Source organism: Anguilla rostrata, chromosome 17 (genome assembly GCF_018555375.3).
Source record: "Anguilla rostrata isolate EN2019 chromosome 17, ASM1855537v3, whole genome shotgun sequence".
Taxonomy (NCBI): domain Eukaryota; kingdom Metazoa; phylum Chordata; class Actinopteri; order Anguilliformes; family Anguillidae; genus Anguilla; species Anguilla rostrata.
In genome coordinates, this window is record NC_057949.1 from 7199753 (window position 1) to 7224975 (window position 25223).

General features: G+C 49.4%; 2 protein-coding genes across 3 annotated transcripts in view; one reads left to right on the plus strand and one right to left on the minus strand.

Moving 5' to 3' along the window:
- The first annotated feature begins 817 nt into the window (after nt 1–817).
- Nucleotides 818–13450, plus strand: si:ch211-195b15.7 (synembryn-A). Of its 2 annotated transcripts, none has more exons than XM_064314450.1 (14): nt 818–1013; nt 3760–3854; nt 3978–4025; nt 5319–5336; nt 6098–6190; nt 6575–7251; nt 8761–8896; nt 9058–9246; nt 9473–9567; nt 10244–10394; nt 10602–10697; nt 11205–11349; nt 11960–12248; nt 12878–13450. In XM_064314450.1, the coding sequence occupies exons 1-14, from the start codon at nt 851–853 to the stop codon at nt 13002–13004; spliced, it is 2322 nt and encodes a 773-aa protein (XP_064170520.1). In that variant the 5' UTR covers nt 818–850; the 3' UTR covers nt 13005–13450. The 2 variants fall into 2 exon arrangements, with proteins under 2 accessions (XP_064170520.1, XP_064170521.1); XM_064314451.1 differs by having other exon boundaries at nt 819–1017.
- A 1463-nt stretch (nt 13451–14913) lies between these two features.
- Nucleotides 14914–25223, minus strand: part of prr12b (proline rich 12b) — a 35715-nt gene continuing 25405 nt past the window's right edge. The window contains exons 6-15 of the mRNA XM_064314449.1: nt 24160–24901; nt 23133–23617; nt 21460–21576; nt 20697–20830; nt 19922–20355; nt 19653–19775; nt 18163–18260; nt 17553–17684; nt 17282–17377; nt 14914–16313 (exon numbers count right to left, since the gene is read on the minus strand). Of these exons, the coding sequence (XP_064170519.1) occupies nt 16179–16313; nt 17282–17377; nt 17553–17684; nt 18163–18260; nt 19653–19775; nt 19922–20355; nt 20697–20830; nt 21460–21576; nt 23133–23617; nt 24160–24901 (2496 nt within the window). The 3' untranslated portion in view covers nt 14914–16178. The remainder of the gene's footprint in view (nt 16314–17281; nt 17378–17552; nt 17685–18162; nt 18261–19652; nt 19776–19921; nt 20356–20696; nt 20831–21459; nt 21577–23132; nt 23618–24159; nt 24902–25223) is intronic.

The window sequence follows — 25223 nt, forward strand, 5'->3', positions numbered from 1 at the left end:
GTTTTATACAGTCATTTTGATTAGACATCCCCCCGATTTTAATTACCCCTATTAATGTTACCATCTCTCTCTGGCTTTCATCTGTCCCTGGCTCTTCATCCAGGGCATGCTATGAGTACCAGAACCGTCTAATCAGCCGTCTGATCACTGCACATAAAGCCTACCTGCCTTTCATTTGTTTCTGTATTCGTGCACAAAGAACTCACTCTGTTCAGTCATGTTTTTTGACTTTGTAATCTTTGTTGAAACCTTGAAAAAATCGGTCATTATCATACACACACACACACACACACACGCACGCATGCAGAGACATGTACAAAGCCCCCCCCCCCACACGCATACTACATAACATGTCCTATATGATTATAAAATGTATGCTTTGTTAGTACAACTTGTCCTTGCATTGGCAGTTGATCTGAAAGGACAATAGTCTCATTATTGTTCTTTCACTTTATTTTCTGTATTAAGAAGGTGATACGTCAAGCTGGTTCTGCTTGCTTTTATTTCACAGAGAAATTGTAAATTCTTTTTCCACAACCCAAACGTCAAACAAACCAAGAACACAACTTGTTTGTTTCTCAGTGGGCTGTGTATTGCACATAGAGTTCAGTTGTGTAGATGTGTGCGATTTTTTGGTCCAGTCTATGGTCACGCACAAAGCTAAATGGAAAATTAACAAAAATAATTTGGAAAAACAACCAGGGGGAAAAGAGCGGAGCATCAGAACAGCTGGTTTAGAGAGAGGTTTGAGAGTTGGAGAGAGAGGTGATGGGGGGATTAGATTAAGAAAACTAGAATGCAATATAGAGCACAGTGGGATTATGGGAGAGAGAGGGGGAGAGAGAAAAGGATGACAGAGAGAGAGAGTGTGTCTGTCAGTGTGACACTGAAAGACACAGACCTACAGCCGACCGCAGGCTGTGTACAAAAACAAACGAAAATCAAAACCGAGAAACAAAATTCAGAGAGGGAGCGCGCTGAGTCACGCCTGAACCTATCTGACAGGAAGCACAGTAGGTAAGGGGGGAAGAGGGGATTAGTGGTTAAATAATTACACCTCATACCCAATGTATTTCATGTATTCTTTGATTTTGTGGGCTGACATTATGGTTGCATTTGTGTGCCTGTATGGGTTTGTATTTTTCTTCTGAAAAAAAGTATTTTTCTGTATTGCTGTGATTTTCCTTTGAATATTAAACCAGCAAAGTTTAAAATATATTGTATTTATAATCATATGGATACAGACATTTAGTTTGTACCTTTGCCATTGTTCAATTTGGGACCATTGTTACTTTGTATATTTCCCTTTTACATTCCTTAAAGTGCTTTAAAAAGCACATTAATACCTGCATATATTACTGCTATGAATAAGTTCATTTTATGTAATTATGTGGTTTTTGTGAAATATTGTTAATGAGACAGAATTATTTACGACCAAGTTACTAATCACATCAAATTTGTTACTAATAACAAACATTTTTTTTTAGATTATATTGCAATGGACTGCAGCTGTGGGAACACACTGTATTTAATTTATTTAACCTAAACGGCCCGCTGCCAGTTTAATAAACGTATATACACAAATTATGCGTTATATCCTCTAGGAATGACCTGCTGTACTTGGATGTGTATTTTTAAAGCTAAAGTATTTAACCATGATTAAGCATTCTACGGAAAATTAAAGATAGCAATGTATGGCCTAGTAATGTTGTTGGTGCGTAACATGTTAAAAAGAACACTATGCATGATATAGCCTGTTAAGATATGCATTAACAAATTGCTTGCAGTTTGAATTTACCTGATCAGTTATTTAAAAATAATCTATTATTCATTTAATTATCTTATACCTTAATCCAAGGTGACTTTGTCAGTGTTGGAACATATAAGCCCAGTGCTATGAACAGGACGGATGAATTCACAAATACAGGCTACAGATTAAATCACTGAGCGGAAATCTCCCTTCACTTCAACTGTGGTTACATAACTGCAATAATTATAATCTGTTCATATGACATCTGAATTATGACCTTGCCTCCTCTAGGGGCTGTTCTGTTTTCATGAGTCACAAGTACACACATTGTATATGCATGTACAGTGAGCTCCATAAGATTTGGGACCGCAACATATTTTTTTCTTGATTTGGCTCTGTACTCCACAATTTTACATTTGTAATCAAACAATTTGCATGTGGTTGACGTGCATTTTCTCAGCTTTTATTTAAGGGTATTTTTATACACTTTGGTTTCACCATGTAAAAATTACAGCACATTTTATACATAGCCCCCCATTTCAGGGCACCATAATGTTTGGGACATATTAATGTTATGTAAATGAAAGTACTCATTTATTAGAGTATTTGTTGCATATCCGTTGCATGCCATGAATGCTTGAAGTCTGTGACCCACAGACATCAGCAGGTGCTGAGTATCTCTGGTGATGCTCTGCCAGGCCTGTACTGCAGCCATCTTCAGCTCCTGCTTGTTTCGGGGGCTAGTTGCCTTAAGTTTTCCCTTCAGCACATGGAATGAATGTTCAGTTGGATTCAGAGCGGGTGAACAATATGGCCTGTCAAAAAATGTTTTCTGTTTTTGGCCTTGAAGTATGTTTGGGATCATGGTCTTGCTGTAGGATGAAGCACCGTCCAATGAGTTTGGAGTTATTTGGTCGAGCCGATAAGATGCTTCTGTGCATTACAGAATTAATTCTGTTGCTGCTGTCAGCAATTACATCATCAATGAAGGCATGTGAGCCAGTATCCGTGGCAGCCATACATGACCAATCCATCACACCCCCATCGCCATGTTTCACAGGTGAGGGGGGGGGGGTGCTTTGGATCTTGGGAAGTTCCTTTCGGCCTCCACACTTTGCTCTTGGCATCACTCTGGTACAAATGAATCTTGGTCTCATCTGTCCACGAGACCTTTTTCCAGAGCTCTACAGGCTCTTATGTACTTCTTAGCAAACTATAACCTGGCCATCCTGCTTTTGCGGTTAACTAGTGGATTGCGTCATGTAGTTTAGCCTCTGTGGTTCTGTTTGTGAAGTCTTCTGCGGACAGTAGCCACTGACACATCCGCACCTGACTCCCGAAGAGTGTTTCTGATTTGTTGGACAGATGTCATGATGAGAATTCTTCAATAACCAACTGTAGAGGTCTTCTTTGGCGACCAGGCCTTTTGCGATTACTGAGCTCACCAAGGCTCTCTTTTTTCATCATGATATTCCAAACTGCTGAATTTGGTCAGCTTAAAGTTTGTCTCTGACTGTTTATTCTCATTTCACAGCCTTATAATGGCTTCCTTGACTTTCATTGGCGCAACTCTGGTCCTCATGATGACACATTCCAATAACAGACTCCAATGGCAAACAAAAGCCTAGAATCAGGACAAGATACTGAAAGATTTATTATACCCTCATTAAGAAAGGAGTTGAATAAACCTGACTAATCAGAAACACCTGTGAAGACATTTGTATCAAATTTTATAGTGCCCTGAAATGGGGGGTCTATGTGTAAATAGTGTTGTATCTTCTACAGATGGTGAGACTAAAATGTAGTATAAAAATACCCTTTTAATAAAAGCGGACAATCTGCCCTTTAACCACATGTGAATTGTTTGACTACTAACCTAAAACTGGGGAGTACAGAGCTAAATCAAGGAAAAAAATGTCTCTGTCCCAAACATTATGGCGCTCACTGGTACAGCATTTATCCTGAGTGATGGCGTCTGTAGCGTTGTGGTGGTCTGTGTCGCTGTGTAGGCATGGCGGCCGTGGACGTGGAGAGGATAATTCAGTGCATCAAGGACGGGGATCAAGACGGTGTTCAGGCTCGGCTGAAGGAATACAACACAGAGGTGCTCTACGTTTACCGTGACTTACTTCCTGTGACTGTCGTCTGCGTTGCTGGTGTCCTTATCTCTGTGCTCTCGGCCAGTGTGCCTGTTAAACTAACTCCGCCCGTCTCTTGCTCCCCGCAGTACGCAGAGTGCTTCTTCTACAATGTGGAGGAAAAGGAGAGGAGGAAGGTGAGGAAGATGAGGAAAGGAAGAAGGAGAGAGGTTATATTGTCCTGAGCAGCCAGGGCAGGGCATCGCACCAGTGTGTTATTCAACATGCAGGGCATCACATACAGGGCATCGCACCAGTGTGTTATTCAACATACAGGGCATCACATACAGGGCATCGCACCAGTGTGTTATTCAACATACAGGGCATCACAGCAGTGTGTTATTCAACATACAGGGCATCACAGCAGTGTGTTATTCAACATGCAGGGCATCACATACAGGGCATCGCACCAGTGTGTTATTCAACATACAGGGCATCACACCAGTGTGTTATTCAACATACAGGGCATCATAAATCCAGCATACGTTCCCATCTCTCATTAACTTGGATAAATGCACACGGTAAACATGCCATTGGCTGTGCTGTGTGAGCTGTATGAGAGGGACGTGTGTCTGTGGCATTCCCTGCCCGTGGATTACCTACTCTCCCTTTAAGATTAGCGTTTCTGTTCTCTCTCTCTCAGGGAGAGGGAGCTTGGTTGGATTAATGAACTAATTGGTGTAAAGCTGACTCATACGTGCTCACTTATCCCCAAACTTATCCCCCTGTTTACTGCCCCCATCCCTGTCTCTCCTCCCCCTCTGTGTTCCTGTGCGTTCTTACGGTCAGCGGTGTATGGTTTTATTCACTTTCACTGCCTAATTACCGTGAAAGCTTTTCCTTCATTACCTGTGAAAACTGTTCCTTCATTACCCGTGAAAACTGTTCCTTCATTACCCGTGGAAACCTTTCCTTCATTACCTGTGTAAACCTTTCCTTCATTACCTGTGAAAACTTTTCCTTCATTACCCGTGAAAACTGTTCCTTCATTACCCGTGAAAACTGTTCCTTCATTACCCGTGAAAACTGTTCCTTCATTACCTGTGAAAACTCCTTCTTCATTACTGTGAAAACCTTACCCTCATTACCTGTGAAAACCTTTCCTTCATTACCTGATAACTTTTTCTTCATTACTGTGAAAACCTTTCCTTCATTACCTGTGAAAACCTTTCCTTCATTACCCGTGAAAACTGTTCCTTCATTACCCGTGAAAACTGTTCCTTCATTACCTGTGAAAACTCCTTCTTCATTACTGTGAAAACCTTACCCTCATTACCTGTGAAAACCTTTCCTTCATTACCCGTGAAAACTGTTCCTTCATTACCTGTGAAAACTCCTTCTTCATTACTGTGAAAACCTTACCCTCATTACCTGTGAAAACTCTTTCTTTTTCCTTCGTGCCCCACGGGCTTTCCGATGGGATGTGCCAGCAACGGGAACTTGAAGAGGTAAGAACACCTCACCCCTCAGAATGTGGCTGCTTTTTAACGATGCACCGATTCACACCGATTCAAATGGGCTGCACAGCTGTTCCTTGCTATTGTGAGCTATGTCACCATTCTGTCAGCCTCTTCCCGCTCACAACTTCCTCTTATGAGAACTTCACCCCTGCTGAATTTCCCTGTGTTTGTGCACTTCCTGGTACTCTCCAGCAGAGGGTGAAGCATGGTAAACGGGCACCGCGTGGTCCTGCGTGGCACAGCTCCGGTCGACGCCAATCCTTCACACCGCAGCGCTTTCCACGTGCCGTCACAATAATCTGCCTCCTCCTGCCTGAGTTTCACAGCAATTACATCATGCCAGGAGAGAGAGAGAGAGAGAGAGAGAGAGAGAGGGAGATTGAGCAAGAGGGAGAGGGAATGAGCAAGAGAGATAGGGAGAGAGAGGGAGGGGGAGAGAGAGAGAAAGACACTGTGTCTTTGGCAATATGTATATATATATATATGTCATGTCAATGAAGCTCATTTGAATTTAAATTTTACTGAGCCAGCACATCTGTCGTTCGCAGCAAAAAGAGTGGGAGAAGGGATGAGCTGGCTTCCTCTCCCTCTGAGAAGGTTAGCAAACCTGGCCGCTCTGTGAATCGCCCTGGCCCGTGCGTCTCATCAGGAAGTGCGCACACTGCAGCTCTCTGGCAGTGCGTAAACGCTCGCCTTTCTCGCTGTCAAAAATAACAAAGACATTTGAACTGTTGCAACTTGTCTCCCAGTTCAGGCGGAATAAAGTGAGGGAGTATGTCCCGGACTCGGACTCTGACTTGGACGCGGATGAATCCGAAGACCCTGAGCTCATACTCAGAAGGGTAATGCTGTGCTCTCCGTCTGTCTGTCTGTCTGTCTGTCTGTCTGTCACCACAGTGTACCCCCTCGCTAGCAATGACAACGACATCTACCCCAAAACAGTACTGACACTGACGTATATTCATAGAAACAGCACTGACACTGATATTTACTCACTGAGACAAAATATACACAAGTATAAACATGGTGCTAAAGCATTTTTTAAACACAAATGTACAGTTTGTATGAATATATTCTCTCTCCCCCTCCCTCCCTCTCTTCCTGTCCCTCCCCTCCCCTCCCCTCCCCCTCTCCCTCTCCTTCTCTTTCCCCCTCCCTCCCTCTCTCCCTCCCCCTCCCCCTCTCCCTCCCTCTCCCTCTCTCTCTCTCTCTCCCCCCCCCGCCAGCGGCTGGCGGCTGCGCTGATCTGGTTCATCCGGACGCGGCTGCAGCCGGGCGTGCTGAAGGTGTGCCTGCGCAGCCTGCGCATCCTGACGCGGGACCGGCAGGCCCTGGCCCCGCTGGTGACCGACACGGCCCTCCTGACGCTGGCCCGCTACGGGGGCATCAGCGCCCTGCCGCCGCCCCGCGAGGAGGACAGGGACGTGGAGCTCTACACTTACATCAGCGAAATCAGCGTCTCCGCCTTGCGCGCCCGGAGCGAGGCCAAGCCCGGCTCCGCTAGTCCAGACGCTGACGATGCCCCCGGCGACGACAATGCCGCCGGATCTCCCAGCGTGCATTGCGCCACCGCAGCCGAGACCCCGGCCCGCGGCGCGCAGGCTGACCCCGCTCCGGCCCCCTGTTCCGGAACCTTCTCTCCTCCCCGCGGTGAGAAGGCGGAGGCCGGCGGGACGGAGTGCCGGGCTGGGACAGCTGGTCACGGCGCGTGTGACGACAAGTTTGAGTCGCACGCGGTGCTCGCCAGGGGTAAGAGGGACGCCGGAAAAGAGAGAGGGGAAGAGGAGGAGGAGGAGGAGGAAGGGGAGGATGACATGGAGGTGTGGAGGAAGGAGGCCATGAAGGCTCTGTGCAACGTCATCTACAACAGCCAGAAGGCGCAGGAGAGAGCCAGCACCCTGAGGTAACTGAGTCCGAACACAGCCCGAGTCAGAAAGGACCAGAAGGCCCATTAACCATGGGCTGACTTCTGACTGTCCGTATGGTTGGCTGGTGTTGTTTATGAACCTGAAAGGCTAGGCCACTTGCATACTCCAAATATATGGACCTTGTAGTGAACAGGTTGTGCCTCCTGACATACACTATATGACCAAAAGTATCTGGGCACCCCTTGGTCTGGGGCTGTTTTTCATGGTTTGGTCTAGGGCTCCTTAGTTCCAGCGAAGGCAAATTTCTATTCTACAGCATACAATCACATTCTAGATAATTCTGTGCTTCCCCGACAGTTTTGGGAGGCCCTTTCCTTTTTCAGCGTGACAATGCCCCCAAAACACACAGTGAGGTTCATATAGAAATGGTTTTGTCAAGATCAGTGTGAAAGTACTTGACTGGCCTGCACAGAGCCTTGACCTCAACCCCATCCAACACCTTTGGGATTAATTGGAAAGCCAACTGCGAGCCAGGCCTAACTGCCAAGTCAGTGCCCAACCTCAGTAATGTTCTTCTGGCTGAACGGAGGCAAATCCCTGCAGCAATACTCCAACATCTAGCATAAAGCCTTTCCAGAAGAGTGGAGGTTGCTATCGCAGCAAAGAGTGGACCAACTCCATATTAATGCCCATAATTTTGGATGAGATGTTGGATGTCAGGTGTCCACATACTTTTGGCCATGTGGTGTATGTCACAAACAGCTTTACCATCTTGTGGAATTAAATTTTTTTTATAGCTGGTAAAGTACTGCAAATTAATATGGAGGCAGGGACCTTTCCTCTGTTTTCTGGGTTAAAACACTGACAGATGAGCCCCACGGTCTCAGATTGAATCTGGACTGTGCCAGTGTCAGTAGCTCCAAAGGGCGACTGGCGATTGATTCGCCTAGGAAACGGGGGAGAGTACTGTCAGTTAGGGGCCCACGTTGCATCACTCTCCAGCAACCACTGCTAGTCAATTGGGTGCCCAAGAAATGCAAGCTAAAGCCTTATATGAAAGGTCTTCCTCCCACTCAACTCTATGTGAGCTTAGCTGTGGTCTGCAAATAATGGACGGAGGGAGTGTAGCACAGTAGGTAAGGAACTGGGCTTGTAACCGAAAGGTCGCAGGTTCGATTCCCGGGTAAGGACACTGCCGTTGTACCCTTGAGCAAGGTACTTAACCGACATTGCTTCAGTATATATCCAGCTGTATAAATGGATACGATGTAAAATGCTATGTAAAAAGTTGTGTAAGTCGCTCTGGATAAGAGCGTCTGCTAAATGCCTGTAATGTAATGTAATGTAATGTAATGGACATGTTCAGCCACACATCGAGTGCCAATATTAATTTTAAATAAATAAATAATATAAAAACAGAAAAGGTTCACTTCCTTCTTGTTGTGGTCAGTAGGGCAGTACCTGTCTTACACACCATGGAAGTGTGACTCTGAAATTAATTAATCCGGTCCTCAGTGTCTCTCCTGTGCTCTCCTGTGTGTCAGATTGCTGTCGGGCTTGTCAGAGAGGCTGAAAAGGGGCACCCAGGGTCCAGAGCCCCCTAGTGGCCAGTTTTATGATCTGCGACTCCTTTTCCTTCTGACAGCCTTGAGGCCGGAGCTGAGGTCACAACTTCAGAAGGTAAATCTCAGCGGGTGTAACTGCAACAGTTTGCTTACATTTAGTACATTGGCACAGCTGTCTGACTTTGTGCTGGGACAATGAATGTTATAAAACAAGTTTATGTTGTTTTCTTGTCTTTTCTCAGTGTCACTTGACACATTGACTGATTTCTCCCTCAGGAGAGAGGAGTGTCCCTGTTAACAGCCGCTCTGGAGCAGTGCCTGGAAGTGCAGTGGGGAGAAGGTAATGAGGTGCTCAGGGATCCTACAGCGCCCCCTGTGTCCAAGGAGGTGTCACAGCGTGCCATGGAAATACTCAAGACCCTGTTCAACATCACATATAACAGTCACAGGCAACAGCCTAACGAGGTGAGACCCAGTGGGGATGTCAGTTCATCTTGTTTATCTGAACCAAGGCCGTCGCTAGTGGGGTGAAATGTGGCAACAATTTTAGAAGCCCACAGCTAGTGGTGGTGATGGGGGGGGGGGGCACAGCTCGTGAGGTCCAACAAGAATTTAATTTTATAAATTTATTATTAGGGGGCTCAGAATTCCTAGCTACGCTCCTGATCTGAACTGCCATTCTGCCCGTCAGGAAGACGCTGCTCTCTATCGCCGCCTGGCGGCTGTTCTGCACCACTGCCTGTTGCTGCTCTGCGATGGGGAAGAGAGGACTGAGGAACTGCAGGGGTGAGATGGGGGGGGAGACCAGCCCCCCCGACAGGACACACTTCCCTCTGTGCCATATATTTGTATATAATAACACAACCTAGGGGCACAAACTGAAGCAGTCGGCATATCATTTACAAGTGATTTGCGTATACACCAGGACGTAGTTACACAGTGCAGTTACTGTATCCACCAGGGCAAAATGGTGTACTTTTTGTACGTCGCTTTGGATAAAAGCGGCTGCCAAATAAATGTAATGTAAATGTGTAGTTACTGTACAGTTGGCACAGTGGTGTAGTTACTGCATATACCTGGCACAGTGGTGTAGTTACTGTATATACCTGGCACAGTGGTGTAGTTACTGTATATACCTGGCTCAGTGGTGTAGTTACTGTATATACCTGGCACAGTGGTGCAGTTACTGTATATACTTGGCACAGTGGTGTAGTTACTGTATATACCTGGCTCAGTGGTGTAGTTACTGTATATACCTGGCACAGTGATGTAGTTACTGTATATACCTGGCTCAGTGGTGTAGTTACTGTATATACCTGGCTCAGTGGTGTAGTTACTGTATATACCTGGCACAGTGATGTAGTTACTGTATATACCTGGCTCAGTGGTGTAGTTACTGTATATACCTGGCTCAGTGGTGTAGTTAGACCCCGCCTTTGTCTCCCCGGTCCTGTGTCTCCAGGCACACGGTGAACGTTCTGTCAGCCCTGCCCCTGCAGTGCCTGGACGTGCTTCTGTCCGTCCGTCTGTCAGAGGGCTCGCGCGAGTGGGAGGGCGTGAACATGGACTGCGTGCACGCCCTGCTGCTCTTCATGGAGAAGAGGCTGGACAGGGTGAGTGGGCGGGGCCTCAGACAGTGGGCGGGGACTCAGACACAGCTGCAGTGGGCGGGGACTCAGAGACAGCTGCAGTGGGCGGGGACTCAGACACAGCTGCAGTGGGCGGGGCCTCAGACACAGCTGCAGTGGGCAGGGACTCAGCTTCAGTGCAGCTGTATGCACATCTGTGTACATCATCATTCACAGTTTCCATGGTTACAGGGGCATAAGCTGAAAGAGAAGCTGACTCCAGTGCTGAACCTGCTGACAGAGAGCTGCAGAGCCCACAGGGAGACCAGGCACTACCTCAAACAGCAGGTACCTCCATTTCAGGCAAAATCCACGCAGGCCTGAACACTGGAGCCGTGGACCCTGGGTCACTGGGACTAAAGCACATGTGGAAAATGAAGAGTTCAAAGAGAAGCGGCAATAAGCCAAACCTGCGTTTTGTTAAAATAGCTTTAACCAAAAAAAATCATGAAAGAGTTAAAGCACATTTCGGAAAAATAAACTGATCAATAGATAAAAGCAAAAAAAAAAAAAAAAACGCTTGCTTTAGAATGTATGAAAGTGCTTCAGCTATCTGATTGGACAATATATATGTATGGAATTGGAAATTAGCAATAAGTAGAGGAACAATGTTGTCTGCATACTGCAAAGACTCAGAATCAAAGGTCCTACAATGTTGATAATATTTCTCTTGTTCCCCAAAATGCACGGTGAAACCCCCTACAGAACACAAGGGCTGTTATGCATTCTTTGAGAGCGCGCAGTGCATACAGTGTTTTGGAGAGCAGGTGACCAAAATCCCTCTCTTTCCCTCAGATCCTACCCCCCCTGCGGGACGTGACCTGCAGGCCGGAGCAGGGACCCACGGTGAGGGGGCGGCTGGTGCGCCTCATGACCCACGTGGACACGGACGTCAAGCAGTGCTCCGCCGAGCTGCTGTTCGTCCTGTGCAAGGAGAATGGTACTCAGCTACACCAACCTGCCTGTCATTATTACTAATGTTACTAACAGTACTCAGCTACACCAACCTGCCAGTCATTATTACTAATGTTACTAACAGTACTCAGCTACACCAACCTGCCAGTCATTATTACTAATGTTACTAACAGTACTCAGCTACTCTAACCTGCAGCAGTGATTATTACTAATGTTACTAACAGTACTCAGCTACTCTAACATGCCAGTCATTATTACTAATGTTACTAACAATACTCAGCTACTCTAACATGCCAGTCATTATTACTAATGTTACTAACATATCAGCTACCTACCGCAGCAGTGATTTACTAATGTTCACAGTACTCAGCTACCACTGCAGTCATATTACTATTTAACAGTCTCAGCTACCAAGTACTCATCTCTCTCTCTCTCGCTCTCTCTCTCCCCTGCTCTCTCTCTCTATCTCTCCCTGCTCTTCTCCCTTTCTCTCTCTTCCCCTGCTCTCTCTCTCTCCCCTGCTCTCTCCCCTCCCTCTCTCTCTCCCCCTGCTCTCTCTCTCTCCTTCTCTCTCTCTCCCCTGCTCTCTCTCTCCCTCCCTCTCTCCCCCTGCTCTCTCTCTCTCTCCCCGTCAGTCTCCAGGTTTGTGAAGTACACGGGTTATGGCAACGCGGCAGGGCTCCTGGCCGCGCGCGGGCTGCTGGGCGGGGCGGCCGGGTCGGGGGCCCGGACCCCGCCGGGGGGCCCCCGGTACTCCAGCGACTCCGACTCGGACACGGAGGAGTACCGGGAGGCCAAGGGGCGGATCAACCCGGTGACGGGCAGGGTGGAGGAGGCGCAGCCGGACCCCATGGCGGGCATGACGGAGGAGGAGAAGGAGGAGGAGGCCTGCAAGCTGATCAACATGTTCAACAGGCTCTCGCGGTGAGCTCCCGCCGACCAATCAGGGCCCTGCTCTCCCGTTCCAAACAGCCTCGCTTCCTGGCTTATCTCAGCCGGAGGCACAGCGTTTGATTTCTGGCATGCGGAAAGAACGTCTCGCGATGAAGTCAAACACCAGCTGACCCACAGACATGAAACACCAGCTGACCCACAGACATTTAGGGGCTGAATAATCAAATGTTTCCTGATTAATCTGGAAAATTCCATCCCTGTCAGATCATTTTTGTGATGCACCATGGGATATAGGCTAATGCAGAGGTGTCGGACTCATGTCATGGGGGGACGGGGTGGGGGGGATGGGGGGCACAGTATCTGCAGCTCTCTGTGGAGCCAGTTTTTTCAGCTGTCAATTCAAGCCTTGGAAACGAGGTGCACGGGCTCTAGCCAATCAGTGACTTAAATGAATCTCTGGTGTAGGAACACACCAGCAGTAGCCGGGACCCAGATGAGCAGGGGAGGCGGGGCTGTCCGTGTGCTCTGAAGCCTAGCGTTCCAAATGAATGTGTCAGTCATTCAATCAGCGAGCGGCAGTTTAGCTGCCAGGCGTGCGTGGAACACTGGTGTTCTGGGTCACTCACGGTCACGCGAACCCTTGTGCTCTCTCCCTGCAGGGACAACATCATCCAGCCCATGGGGGTGACCGCAGACGGAAGACTAGCGCCACTCTGTGGACAGATGAGGGACGTCAGGCTCGCGGAGGAAAGGGAATCTGAGGAAGAGAGCGATGAAGTGGACTAAGAAACAGAAAATGAGAGTTAGCAATCATAGATACCTTAAACAGAGAGCCAACCTTAGGGGAGCCACGACAACACGAGGAAGCACTGAGAACTGAAGAGAAAGAAATTACTGTACGTGACCTAAAAACAATATTACTGAACAGACATAAAGCAAACACAGATAATTCCATTTTCATCAAGGGGGGGATGTAAAACCAGATAGACGAAGAGTAGAATCAAACTTAATCCAAATGATGTTCACAGTAATGCACAATCAGACAAGTCAGTCTGCTCCGACCTATGTTTTTTTGCTGAGTAATGTTAACAGAAAATGATTGTTTTCACCGTACACGTATTGTATTGACGTAGTTGTACGTGTTGTTGAATTTACAGGGAAATAGCACAAGTTACTGGCCAACTGTATCCTTCCTGAGAATAAATGTGATGCCAGGTAGCGTATCCTGCTAACACACTGGGTTTCAGTGCACTGATTTCTCCCTATAAACAATCTGCTATCCAATGCTGAGGAGCCTTCAGCATCAACATATTTTAAATGTCCCGCCTTACACAGAGCCTCAGCTTAAATCTCTGGCGCTGGGGTGGCAGTCCTGGTTCTGGGTCCACCGGACCGGGTCCTGGTTCTGGGTTCACCGGACCGGGTCCCGTCTCTGCATGCTGGAAAACTGGCTGGGGTCTCGCTTCATTTCCGCGCGTTACCCGCGCTCGGATATCTGTCCCGATCGCGTCAAAGCAAACAAACAAACAAACGAAAGCTAGGTAGGTATGCGAGTTAAGTGTCAAAGAAGCAATCCAGAATCTTTGTTAGATGCACTGAATACAAGAGGTGGCTTTTAAGTCTTCATAATATGGCAGCCACTGTGTAACACAGCCATTATCAGATGCCTATTAACGAACGCTATGTAGTACTGCTACAGCCAGTTGGTCACTTTGACGCAGAGGTACGTAGTTACCTGGCTAGCTAGCAGGCTATAGGGCGTTCCATTGCACTGTTGCTTCTCTTTGCGCTGCCATGGCCGTTTCTACTCCGGGAGCTCGAAAAAATCCAAATGCAGCAAATGGTTTTTGATGTCATCATCTGGAAAGGTCAAGTGCATGCGTTATGCGGGTATATTAATGGGCTGGTGTCCGGTTATACAAAAAAATAAAAAATAAAAAATAAAGTCAGCCTTTGAAAGTGAACTTCAATGGCGGAGAAGTGCAATCCTGTGCTGTTTACTCCGCAGTCAGAAGCAGCGCCGGGTTCGGCAGCCATGTCGACGGCCCCCCGTCCTCAGTTCCTTCTCAACTTACAGCCTGTGTGTAACGAGGACTGCCAAAGCCTTCTTACCACCTGAGGTGTGCGAAAAGCCATAAGCATAAGCAGGTACTGAAGAGGAAGGTGTTCAGTCCTTCCTGTATGACATCATCCACATTTAACCTTCAAAAAAACATGGACGTATATCCTTTAGGGACAGGGGTACATGCCCCCCCCCCCCCCAACTTTGGGAAAACATCAAATGCCCAACTGCCCTACCCACTCCAATATGATCATGTTGTAATGGGTGGTACAGTTAGTGTCCCCTAAACAAAATTTCCCGTTTGTAGTTGAAATGAGATCTACGTCCTTGCAGAGGAAGTCTGTTTCTACAGTATTAATTTTTCCATTCGAACACATCAGTCCATTTCCAAATATTTTAAGCAGTCGAGGTGATTCGGGTGGAAAAGATCGCTTAAAACACTGAATTACCTTTTTTGTAATTGAAAAAGGTAATTCACCACTCAGAATTACAGACAGGCACCACAGAGGTTTGACTGAACGGTGCCTGTCTGTAGCTGTGCTGTGAGGGAGTGCTGTGGCACTTATGCAAGAAGAAAGGAGGAGACAGACTTAAAAACGAATTAAAAGAAGAGAGCCAGACGAGGGTAGCAAATTTTAGTTTTTTCCATCGGTATTCCCTTTAAGTTTTGTTTTTTTATTTGCTTTTGTCAAATACAGGTAATTAATGTACAGAGGAACTGGGAATTCGAGAGTTGAGAACTGTACAATATATACAGTACACACCAAAAAAAAAAAAAAAATTGCAAGAGAATAAACAAACAGGTAGCTCCAAAAATAATAATTATAATAAACAACATACAGATAAAAAACAACGAACGGTAAACACGTTTTTTTTAAATCATTACAGCTCACTAGCTCTCCCTGCTCTCTTTCAGAAAGCAACAAAAACACACGTAGCTAACTCAACCTCTCCCTCTTTCCTTTCTCCCGTCGTCTTTTGAAGAACAAACAGAAAGACTAACGTTACACTTCATTGTTTAATTTCCAAATACAATTTTTTCCTTCCTTTTTTTTTTTTTTTTTTTTTTTAAGCGCACAAAAAAAAGACATCGTGTTTTCATCATCATCATCTTGCCCCTTCCTTCCTTCGAGCGAGGGGGACGAGAAGGGGGAAGGGAAGCCAAGTTCATTTCGTTTATACCCTAACAAAATATTATTATTTAAAATAATAATAGCAAATTATCCCATATTTGGGAGGGTACTCATTAAAAATGTCCTTGTATAAATAATCACAATTATTTATTTAGGTATGTACAGATACGTCCCACATGAGGCAATGTGAAACAGATCGAAAGCAAGCTGACACCGCCCTGTACCGTTAAATTCAGGTCCTCTACAGAAATGTCCTACTCACTCACAGTCCCCGTACGTCACAGGAGTGCAGTCACATTCACACCGTGTCCTCCCACCCCCCCACCCCACCCCACCCCACCCCCACCCATCCCATTCCTTTAAAATGACAGTTACAGCCGTCCTCCTCCAAACGAAAGCCAAACCGAAACCCGTCCTGAACAGAGCCCCCGCCCAGCGCGCCCGAATATGGGCGTCTGTGTACCACACCCGCTCGTGTCCTCTTCCTCACTCCGGTTCGGGTGAGGTCGGGGTCCCCCCCCCCCCCCCCCCGTGCCCCCATCCGACGCGCCCCCATTTTGTTCCGTAGTTCGTAACGGCCGCTTCCTGCCTGGGGGCCCTCCGTTACCTCGGCCGCCCCCCGGAGAGAGAGGCCCGCGCCGGCGGCTGGGCCGGTGTCGATCGTTACCCAGAATGCACTGCCGGCCCGCTCTGGTCTCCGTGCCCCGGCGCGCTCCCGCGAGCCCGCCGAGCGCGCGTCCGTCCCCCTCTCCTCCTCTTCCTCCCTCAGGCCTTGGCGCTGAGACTGAGGAGCTCGATGAAGGAGTTGAAGAGCGTCTCCAGCCAGCCCTGGTTGGCCATGCACTGCTGCACCACCTCCTCCTGCCCTGGGTCCTCCGCTGCCTGCTCAATGCTGTCCGTCTGCACGCACCCAGAGAGAGGGGAGAGTGTTACACACTCACACACACACACACACATACACACGCACACACACGCACACACATACACACACATACACACACGCACACACACACACACACGCGCACACACACACACACAAACACACACACTCATATACACACGCACACTCACGCACACACACACACACACACGCACACTCACACACACACACACTCATATAAACACACACACTCACTCACGCACACACACGCACGCACGCACACTCACTCATATAAACACACACACACGCGCACACACACTCACTCACACACACTCACATACACTCATATAAACACACACAACACACACACACACATACACACACACACAAACACACACACACACACACGCACACTCACACACACACACAAACTCATATAAACACACACACACACGCACACACACTCTCACACACACACACACACACACAAACACACACACTCATATACACACGCACACTCACGGACACACACACACACACACGCACACTCACACACACAAACTCATATAAACACACACACGCACGCACACACGCATGCACATATACACACAGGCACGCATACACATACACACACACACATGTATACATGCACATACGTACGAACACACACACACACTCACACACGCGCACACAAACGCATTCACACACACACAAACTCATATACACACACGCACGCACGCACGCACACACACATGCACATATACACATAGGCACGCATACACATACACACACATACACACACACATACATACATGCACATACACACACACACACGCGCACACAAACACATTCACACACATACACAAACTCACAGGGCTAAAACCACATGCAAGCAGAGGCTGGGCCCTGCACTGAAACTTACTCAGTGTAAACGGGACAGGGTAAATGGGCTAAATAAGACGTGCTGAGGGAGGCTGATGGCCCTTACCTCTCTCTTACAGTGCAGGAAGGTGTGATATTTGTAATGGTGGAGAGAGTGATAAAGACTGTAGATTCGACAGGTTTCAGTTGACAGCTTCAGGTCCTGAGAGAGTGACAGGCAGACAGGCAGACCGTCAGATAGACAGAGGGAGAAGGAGAGGAAGAGGAGGAGAATAAAACAGCAGTTGACACTCATCCAGTTGAACGTAAGGCAGGGGCTGATGCCTGCCCTGCAGGGGGCGCCCCTGGCTTCCCCGGGACGGCGTCCCAGCACTTGCCTGCGGCTTGGGCGTGGTCTTTTTTATCCGGTTCAGCGTTTTGCGGTTGTACCCCTCCCCACACAGCCGCACCTTCACCGCCCCTGTCTCCAGGGGATCAGCAGTCATCTGGGGGAAGGAGTGCAGAGCTTCCTGCAGGAGAGAGTCAACATCCATCACTCAACATTTAACATATAACACTCAACATTCATCATTCATAATTTAACATTCAACATTCATCACTCAACATTTAATATTCAACATCCATCACTCAACATTTAACATTCATCACTCAACATTCATCATTTAACATCCAACATTCATCATAGACAGACAAACGGATGGACTGGCAGACAGGTTACAACCCACTTTACATCCCCTATGTCACCAGACGGACAGACGGACGGACAGACAGGCAGATGGACAAACAGACAGACAGACGGATAGACAAACGGACAGATGGACAGACCTGGTGCTGAGCCCTCCGGTTTGCCCTCAGACACAGACAGACACGCGGACAGACAGACGGATGGACAGACAAGCACACGGACAAACAGACAGACAGACGTACAGATGGACCGATGAACAGACGAATGGACGGACGGACAGACGGACGGACGGACAGACAGACCTGGTGCTGAGAGCTCATGTTAGCCCTCCTCAGTAATCTCCTCTTCTGCTCGTTGAGAATGCCGTCGATCTTCCTCATGGGGGGCAGATACAGCTCATCTGTGTGTTGGGGGGGGGAGTCAGCCGTTAGCTGGGTAACGATGACCTGCACGTTCACACACCTTCGCTGCATCCACACACACCCCCCCCCCCATCCTTCTCTTACATTTCACCCCCGTTCACCTCACCCCTGACCACTCACTCAACTTCCTCAGGGTAAATTCTTCAACCTTTCTATCGCCATGGCTTCATAAAGCAACCGCCAAACCCTCACAGCACCAAAACAACCAGCAGCATGTTCTCAAAACTGCTACCAGTCAGTACGTTTACAAGCACAGTTGAAATCGAGCTATATTAATAGCTGGATTTGGCCAAAGATGAGATTTAATTGGATTATTGTCGTTTTCCCAATATACATGACTCGGAAATAATCGAATTATTGACTGAGGTGTGTCTGACGAAGGCTTCTTATAAATCCCGCTTCCTCTAATTTTGTCGCAAATTTTTTAAATAGTTCGCCATTCCGCGTTTTTCTTCCATCCATGTATTTTAGGATATTTAACTTCTTTAGTTACGATAGCATGAAGTTGGTCTCCTCGTCCGTCCAGAAATGTGTTTTTTTTCGTCGTGATACTAGGGAGGGCAGAACGGAGCTTTAGAATGTCGCCAGTGTATGTGCATTTCTCACAGGAAAGGTCGTTTGTCGCCATTTTTTAGTTAATTACAGTGGTGATAGAAGTGACTAGAATTAAGTGGTACTGTGCTGTTAGCCTTCATTGATTGCCGTACAAGGTTAATTTGAGGTAGCTAGCACAATCAGACAGCACTAACCCATAAAAATGTACTTTGAATGGTACTTGCTCAATCCAACTGTATCCAAATGTGAAAAACATTCAATTATAGTCAGCGGCACCTAGGCCGAACGCCTAGGCCGACTGTAGTCCGACTGAAGCGTATACACGCCATAGTAAATCGACCCCGAACCGCATTATCTAGGTATGTTAGTCCGACTTTGAAATATTCAACTTTGTACGATTTCAGTCCGACTAAGGTGTTTACATGATTTTTAAAAGTCCAGTTTTAGCCGGACTAATACAATAAATCGACTTTTTCAAGCATCACGTAAACCAACTGAGTGACCCATTATTAGACTGAAGCGTCTCACTCCCTCCTCCTGTCCCACACTCACATCTCACTCCCTCCTCCTGTCCCACACCCACATCTCACTCCCTCCTCCTGTCCCACACCCACATCTCACCGCCCACGTCATTCAGCTCCAATCTGCTTAACTGGCATGACAAGCGTACACCTGTTTCCATAGCACAGCATGGAATACAGTGAACTAACAAACGGCATAAAACATTCCTCGTCCCTCGTTCCCTCTCCCTGCCCCCCACCCCCCTCCTGACTCCCTCCCTCCCTCCCTCCTTTCCTCATCCCCCTCTCTCTCACCGTGCGTGTCCTCCAGCGCCTGGATCATGTCCGGGTCCAGCGCGGTGCTGACCAGCATCTCCACGTAGCTGCGGAAGAGCTCCCTCATAGCCCGAATGTTCACCCCTCCCCTCACCGACACTGCTGTGGAGAGAGGACACACACCAGGGTTACACCTGCAAGTCACACACAACACAACCCTCACACACCAGAGTTACACCTGAGAGTAACAGAACACGCGCACACACAAACACACACACACACACACAGGCTCAGTTGTCTGTTCTCACCGTCGTCCTCGCTGGGGGGGTCGGGGTCAGGGGAGGACTCTGAGGAGGAGGGAACCTCCTTCAGCCATTTCTTCCTCTTTTTGGGCGGAGGCTCGGCCTTCATCTTCACGGGCCTCGCCCTCGTGGGGCGCTCTACCTTCCTCTCTCCTCCTCCTCTCTTTTCCTCTTTTCCTCTCCCTCTCTCCACACCTCCTCGCTTTTCTGTTTTCTCCTGAGACGACTGCAGCTTCTTCTCCTTTTCATTCTCTCTTTCCTTCTCTTTCTCCTTCAGTTTCTCCCTCTCCCTCTCTTTCTCCTTTTCCATCTCCCTCTCTTTCTCCTTCTCCTTCTCCCTCTGTTCTTTCTCCCTCTGCTCCCTCTCCTTATCCTCCCTCTCGACCCGTGGAGGGGTCTGGGTGTGAGGAAGGGGCGTGGGCTTGCGAAGGGACTGACGCCTGTAACAGTAGAAACACAGGAAGTACATCAGCCCCACAGGAAGTATATCAGCACAACAGGAAAAACATCAGCCCCACAGGAAGTATATCAGCACCACAGGATGTACATCAACAGCAGAGGAAGTATATCAGCACAACAGGATGTACATCAACAGCAGAGGAAGTATATCAGCACAACAGGAAGTACATCAGCACCGTAACACTAAATATGTGTTCAATACACTGCAGATTATTGAGAAAAGGGGCATAAACAAAGTTCCGCTTAAAGATGACACAGTCTCCACCCTGACTGACACAGGTCTCCAGGTCTCACACAAAGGGGGGGGGGGTGGAACGCCTACCTCAGAGCGAGGGCCGGTCTGTGCCAGGGTTTTCGGGAGCACACCCTCACGTAGTCCTTCTTGTTGACGTTCTCCAGGAACTTGACGTACAGACGCTGGTAGCGCGTCTTGGCGTCGCCAAAGTAACCCAGGTACTGAGGAGCAGAAGATTGGTTTGCTGGTTTAGTCTTTCTGCGCCTGCGGGCATGTATGTGTGTGTGTGTGTGTGTGTGTGTGTGTGAGTGTGTGTGAGTGTATGTGTGTGTGTGCATGTGTGTGTGGTGTGTGTGGTGCATGTGCGGTGAGGTGTGTGAGTCTGTAGAGTATTGTGTTGTGTGGTGTGTGAGTGTCAGTTTGGTGAGTGTGTTGTGTGTGTGGTGTGTGGTGGTGTGTGTGTGAGTGTGTGAGTCTGTGTGAGAGTGTGTGTGTGTGTGTGTATGTGTGTGTGAGTGTGTGTGAGTCTGTGTGAGTGTATGTGTGTGTGTGTGTGTGTGTGTGAGTGTGCGAGTTTGTGTGAGAGTGTGTGTGTGTGTGTGCGTGTGTGAGTGAGTGTGTGTGTGAGTGTGTGCGAGTCTGTGTGAGAGTGTGTGTGTGAGTCTGTGTGTGTGTGTGTGTGTGGTGTGAGTGAGTGTGCGAGTCTGTGTGAGAGTGTGTGTGGTGTGTGTGGGTGGGAGTCTGTGGTGTGAGTCTGTGTGTGTGTGCAGAACCTGTAGGACTAGCCCCCTCCCTTGCATGGTGATGTGTGAGCGCATGCTTGCTGAATGGGGGGGGGGGGGACGCTCACGTTGCTGGTGGCGCAGAACTGTCGCTGTCCGTCCTTGATTTCGGGGGAGAACTTCTGCAGCAGGGCCTTCTGCACCCTCCAGATGGGGGGCGGCTCCCGTCCCGTCTGCAGGGCCAGCTGTGGGACAAGGGGGGGCCCGTTACAGGGGGCGCCTTACGGGGGGGGGGGGGGGGGGGGCAGGTTACACCACCACACACGCAGCCTTTAGGCCCCGCACTGTAGCCTGTGCTTCTCAACCCCCACATGGCCCATAATGCATTGCGGGCCACACGTCTCTCTTCCGCCATTAGACTGTCACTCTTACTCCCACGTGCAAATCCTGCCCCCCGCCCCCCCCACAGCCCCCCACGGCTTGGTTCCCTGCCACGGCGCTGTCTGCAGCTCCCCTGCGATCCCTTCTCTACCCATAACCCTCTCTGCTTCCCCCCTGTCGGATTCATGAATAAATACGAAGGGAAGATGACTCCCCCGCTCATCTTTAAGTGAAACAAAAACGTTCTGTGGGGATTCTGAGTTTCAGAGCTCGCCGGCACCACATACGCCTATACTCTCATCACTGAGTAACTGGGGGGGTCCAGCGGGAGTCCTGTAGGAATATGGGTGTAAATTTTTGAGTGTCGAATGCCCCCCCCCTTGAGAAAAACGGGTAATATTCAACATGCTGAACTGGAACAGCGAGCTCTCAAGCGCGGAAACCCCGCGCATCCCGACTTCACTGCAGAAGGTTCCGGACTGAACCGGTCTACACGCAGGAGTACATTCTGTCCCTGTGTACCAGCACGCTCATGTCCCGCAGCGGATATGGTGGCTCCCAGCATGTCGAGAGAGCACTTAAGGCAAAACGCACAGGGGAAGGGAGCACACTGAATCTCATCCCCGGGCTGATCGTATCAAACAAAACTGGCTCATCCTGTTAAAGAACTGTTCTAGTGCATGGATGGGCTCTATGGTCTCTTATCTGTTAAGGTACTGTTCTAGTGCATGGATGGGCTCTATGGTCTGGTATCTGTTACATTGTACACCGGCCAGGATGGGGATGCACCAGCGACCTCTGCAGGCCAATCTGACACCTGAGACTCCTGCTATGCTGCACATGAAGTGTGTTTGTCCGAGTTGTGAGGAAGAAAAAATAAATTTAAAAAACTGTGTACAATCTCGCAATATCTGGACAAACGTGCGCCTTTGATAAATTTATTTTTCACGTGGGTGGTGGGCTTTCAAAGTTTCAGAACCATGCGGGTGTGGCCAGTTCATAACACTGCAAACAGCCCACCCCTTCAAGCTGATACACAGTACTGTGCAAGACAGACAGACAGACAGACATATAGACAGGCAGATAGACAGATAGACAGACAGATAGATAGATTGATGATAGAGAGACAAAGGCAGAGATGGGTAGAGACAGGGACTAACAGGCAGGCAGTCAGAGGCAGAGCATAACAATCAGACAGACAGACAAAACAGCAGAAGACGATAGACAGGCAGATAGCATAGATAGGAAGACAGACATATGACAGAGATGAGAGACAGACTAGAGGCAGGATAGACAGACAGACAGACTGGTAGACAGAGAGGCAGACAGACAGACAGACAGACGGATAAATAATTAGATAGACAGAGAGACAGACGGTGAGAAGGGTGGAGACAGGGACCAACCGGTGAGCGCGGCCTACCTTGAGGGTCCCGATGTCCTCGGTGCGCACCACAAACTCGTCCCTCTCGCGGAATATGCCCTCCCCCCCGCTCTCGCTGTCCTCCTCCTCGCTCTCCCCCGCGATGGCCGCGCCCCGCTGTTTTTTGGCCAGGTGCAGCGAGGTCAGCTGCGGCGGGGGGGCATCCTCCGGGGTGGGGGGCGACAGGGGCGAGGGCTGAGAGCCCTCGGGGTCGGCCGGGGGGGACGGGGACGGCGGAGGGTGGCGGACGGGGGGAGAGCGGGGGAAGGGGGAAGGGGAGGGAGAGGGGAGGGACGGAGGGGGGGGGCTGGCGGGCTGGGACGGCGGCTGGTCGGGCTGTTCGCCCTGCAGGGGGAGGGGCGACGGCAGGGAGAGGGGGGGCGGAGGGAGGGGGGACGGGGACGGAGAGGAAGAAGGAGTGGGAGAGGGGGAGAGAGATGGAGGGGAGGGGGGAACTGGGGCTGGAGGGGGCTCAGATGGGGAATCTGAAGAGAGAGAGAGATAGAGAGGACAGAGAGAGAGAGAGAGAGAGAGAGAGGGAGTGAGAGAGAGGGGAAGATAGTGTTAAAACCATGCACTAAATCTCAAAACATCTGAAATAATCTGAATCTGAATTCATCTCCAATGTACTGGACTAAAAAGGCATTTAACTCCTTATGTTGCTGAAAAGAAGCATCCAGCTAAACTCCACTGTCAGGCTGTTCCCACCTCAGTAATGCACAGGTAGGGTGCAAAGCACTGCATCACACATCAGTTTATAGTAAAACCACAAGCAAGAGACAAACAAAAAGCTTCACAACGTGTGTCACAACAACTGCAGTTAGAAATCCATGTACTTTCGCGCCCTTGCCGTTTTTGGAGCCTGACCACGACTACATCCAACTATGACGACACAAATAGCTGAGAAGACCGGACTGTGACTACAGCCAGGCCAGCGCACTCATAAATATAACTGCTAACTTCACAGGATAATCGGCGGGGGTCAGAGTTCAGCTGGGCGTGTCCAATCGGTTCATTCTTCTCTTACCGTCAACCTTTGGCACACACAGGATTTCCATCTCCGATTCCTTCTCCTCCTCCTCCTCCTCCTCCTCCTCCTCTTCGGTAACCCTCCTTTCTTCGCAGTCCTCCATCTCCCGCCGTACCTCTTCTTCCTTCTGTGCCTCCTCTTCTTCCTCCGCCCTTCCTTCCTCCTCTTCCTCCCGCTCTTCTTCCCTCTCCTCCCCCCTCTCCGGCTCCTCGGGCTCGGGGGTGGGCGAGCGGACGGGTGGGGCGGGCGGGGGGCTGAGGGGCGGGGCCTGCTGGGTGGTCGGGGCGGGGTCCAGCAGGGGCGGAGGCGGGGGTGGGGGCGGAGGCGGGGGCGGGGCCAGGACCTGCGGCGTGTCGTAGAGGGCGGAGATGGCGGAGGAGATGCTCTTCTGCAGGTCCTGGTTCTTGCTGACGGAGTCCTCCTCGTCCGAGGAGAAGGAGGGCAGGGTCTCCAGGTTCCTCTTCAGCTCCTCGTCCAGGCGCTTGCAGGGGCTGGGGCAGTTGCTGAGGGCCAGCCCCCCGTCCCCGTCGCCGTCCCCGAACGGGGGGGGCGGGGGCGGGGGAGGGGGCGGGGACAAGGGACGGATCCCGCCCTTGATGGGGGAGGAGCTGCCGTCCCCGGCCCCGCCCCCCGCCCCCGCCTCCATCCCCGCCCCGGGGGGGTTCTGCCTCTTTCCGGATTTGAGGAAGTCCAGGAACGAGGCCATGAACCCCGACTTCATCTCCGCCTGCTTCTCCTCCTGCGGGGAAAAAGGCGGGAGATTTGGAAGGCCAAAAATACATATATTGCAACACACAGGTACAATGTTTTCTAACTTTATTTTAATTGCTTTATAAACAGTTAGCAGAACATGAGATCAGACGCATATTTGTTTTACATATTTCGCAGAGTTTTCCCCATTCCTGTTCAGTGGAGTATGTCAGGTCAGGTCATGCTAGATTGCAGCCGCAAGTTGAGAGCGGTTAGCCTCTCCTTCCTGTTGCCACCAAACTGCCCCATCTCTCCTCTCTCCTCTCCCCTCTCCTCTCTCTCCCTCTCTCTCCTCCCCTCTCTCCTCTCTC

Coding starts and splice junctions, on each gene's coding strand:
- si:ch211-195b15.7 (XM_064314450.1), top strand. CDS start 851: ATGACAGAGAGAGAGAGTGTGTCTGTCAGTGTGACACTGAAAGACACA. Junction 1,014..3,759: donor CCTATCTGACAGGAAGCACA/GTAGGTAAGGGG, acceptor GTCGCTGTGTAG/GCATGGCGGCCGTGGACGTG. Junction 6,191..6,574: donor CTGAGCTCATACTCAGAAGG/GTAATGCTGTGC, acceptor CCCCCCCGCCAG/CGGCTGGCGGCTGCGCTGAT.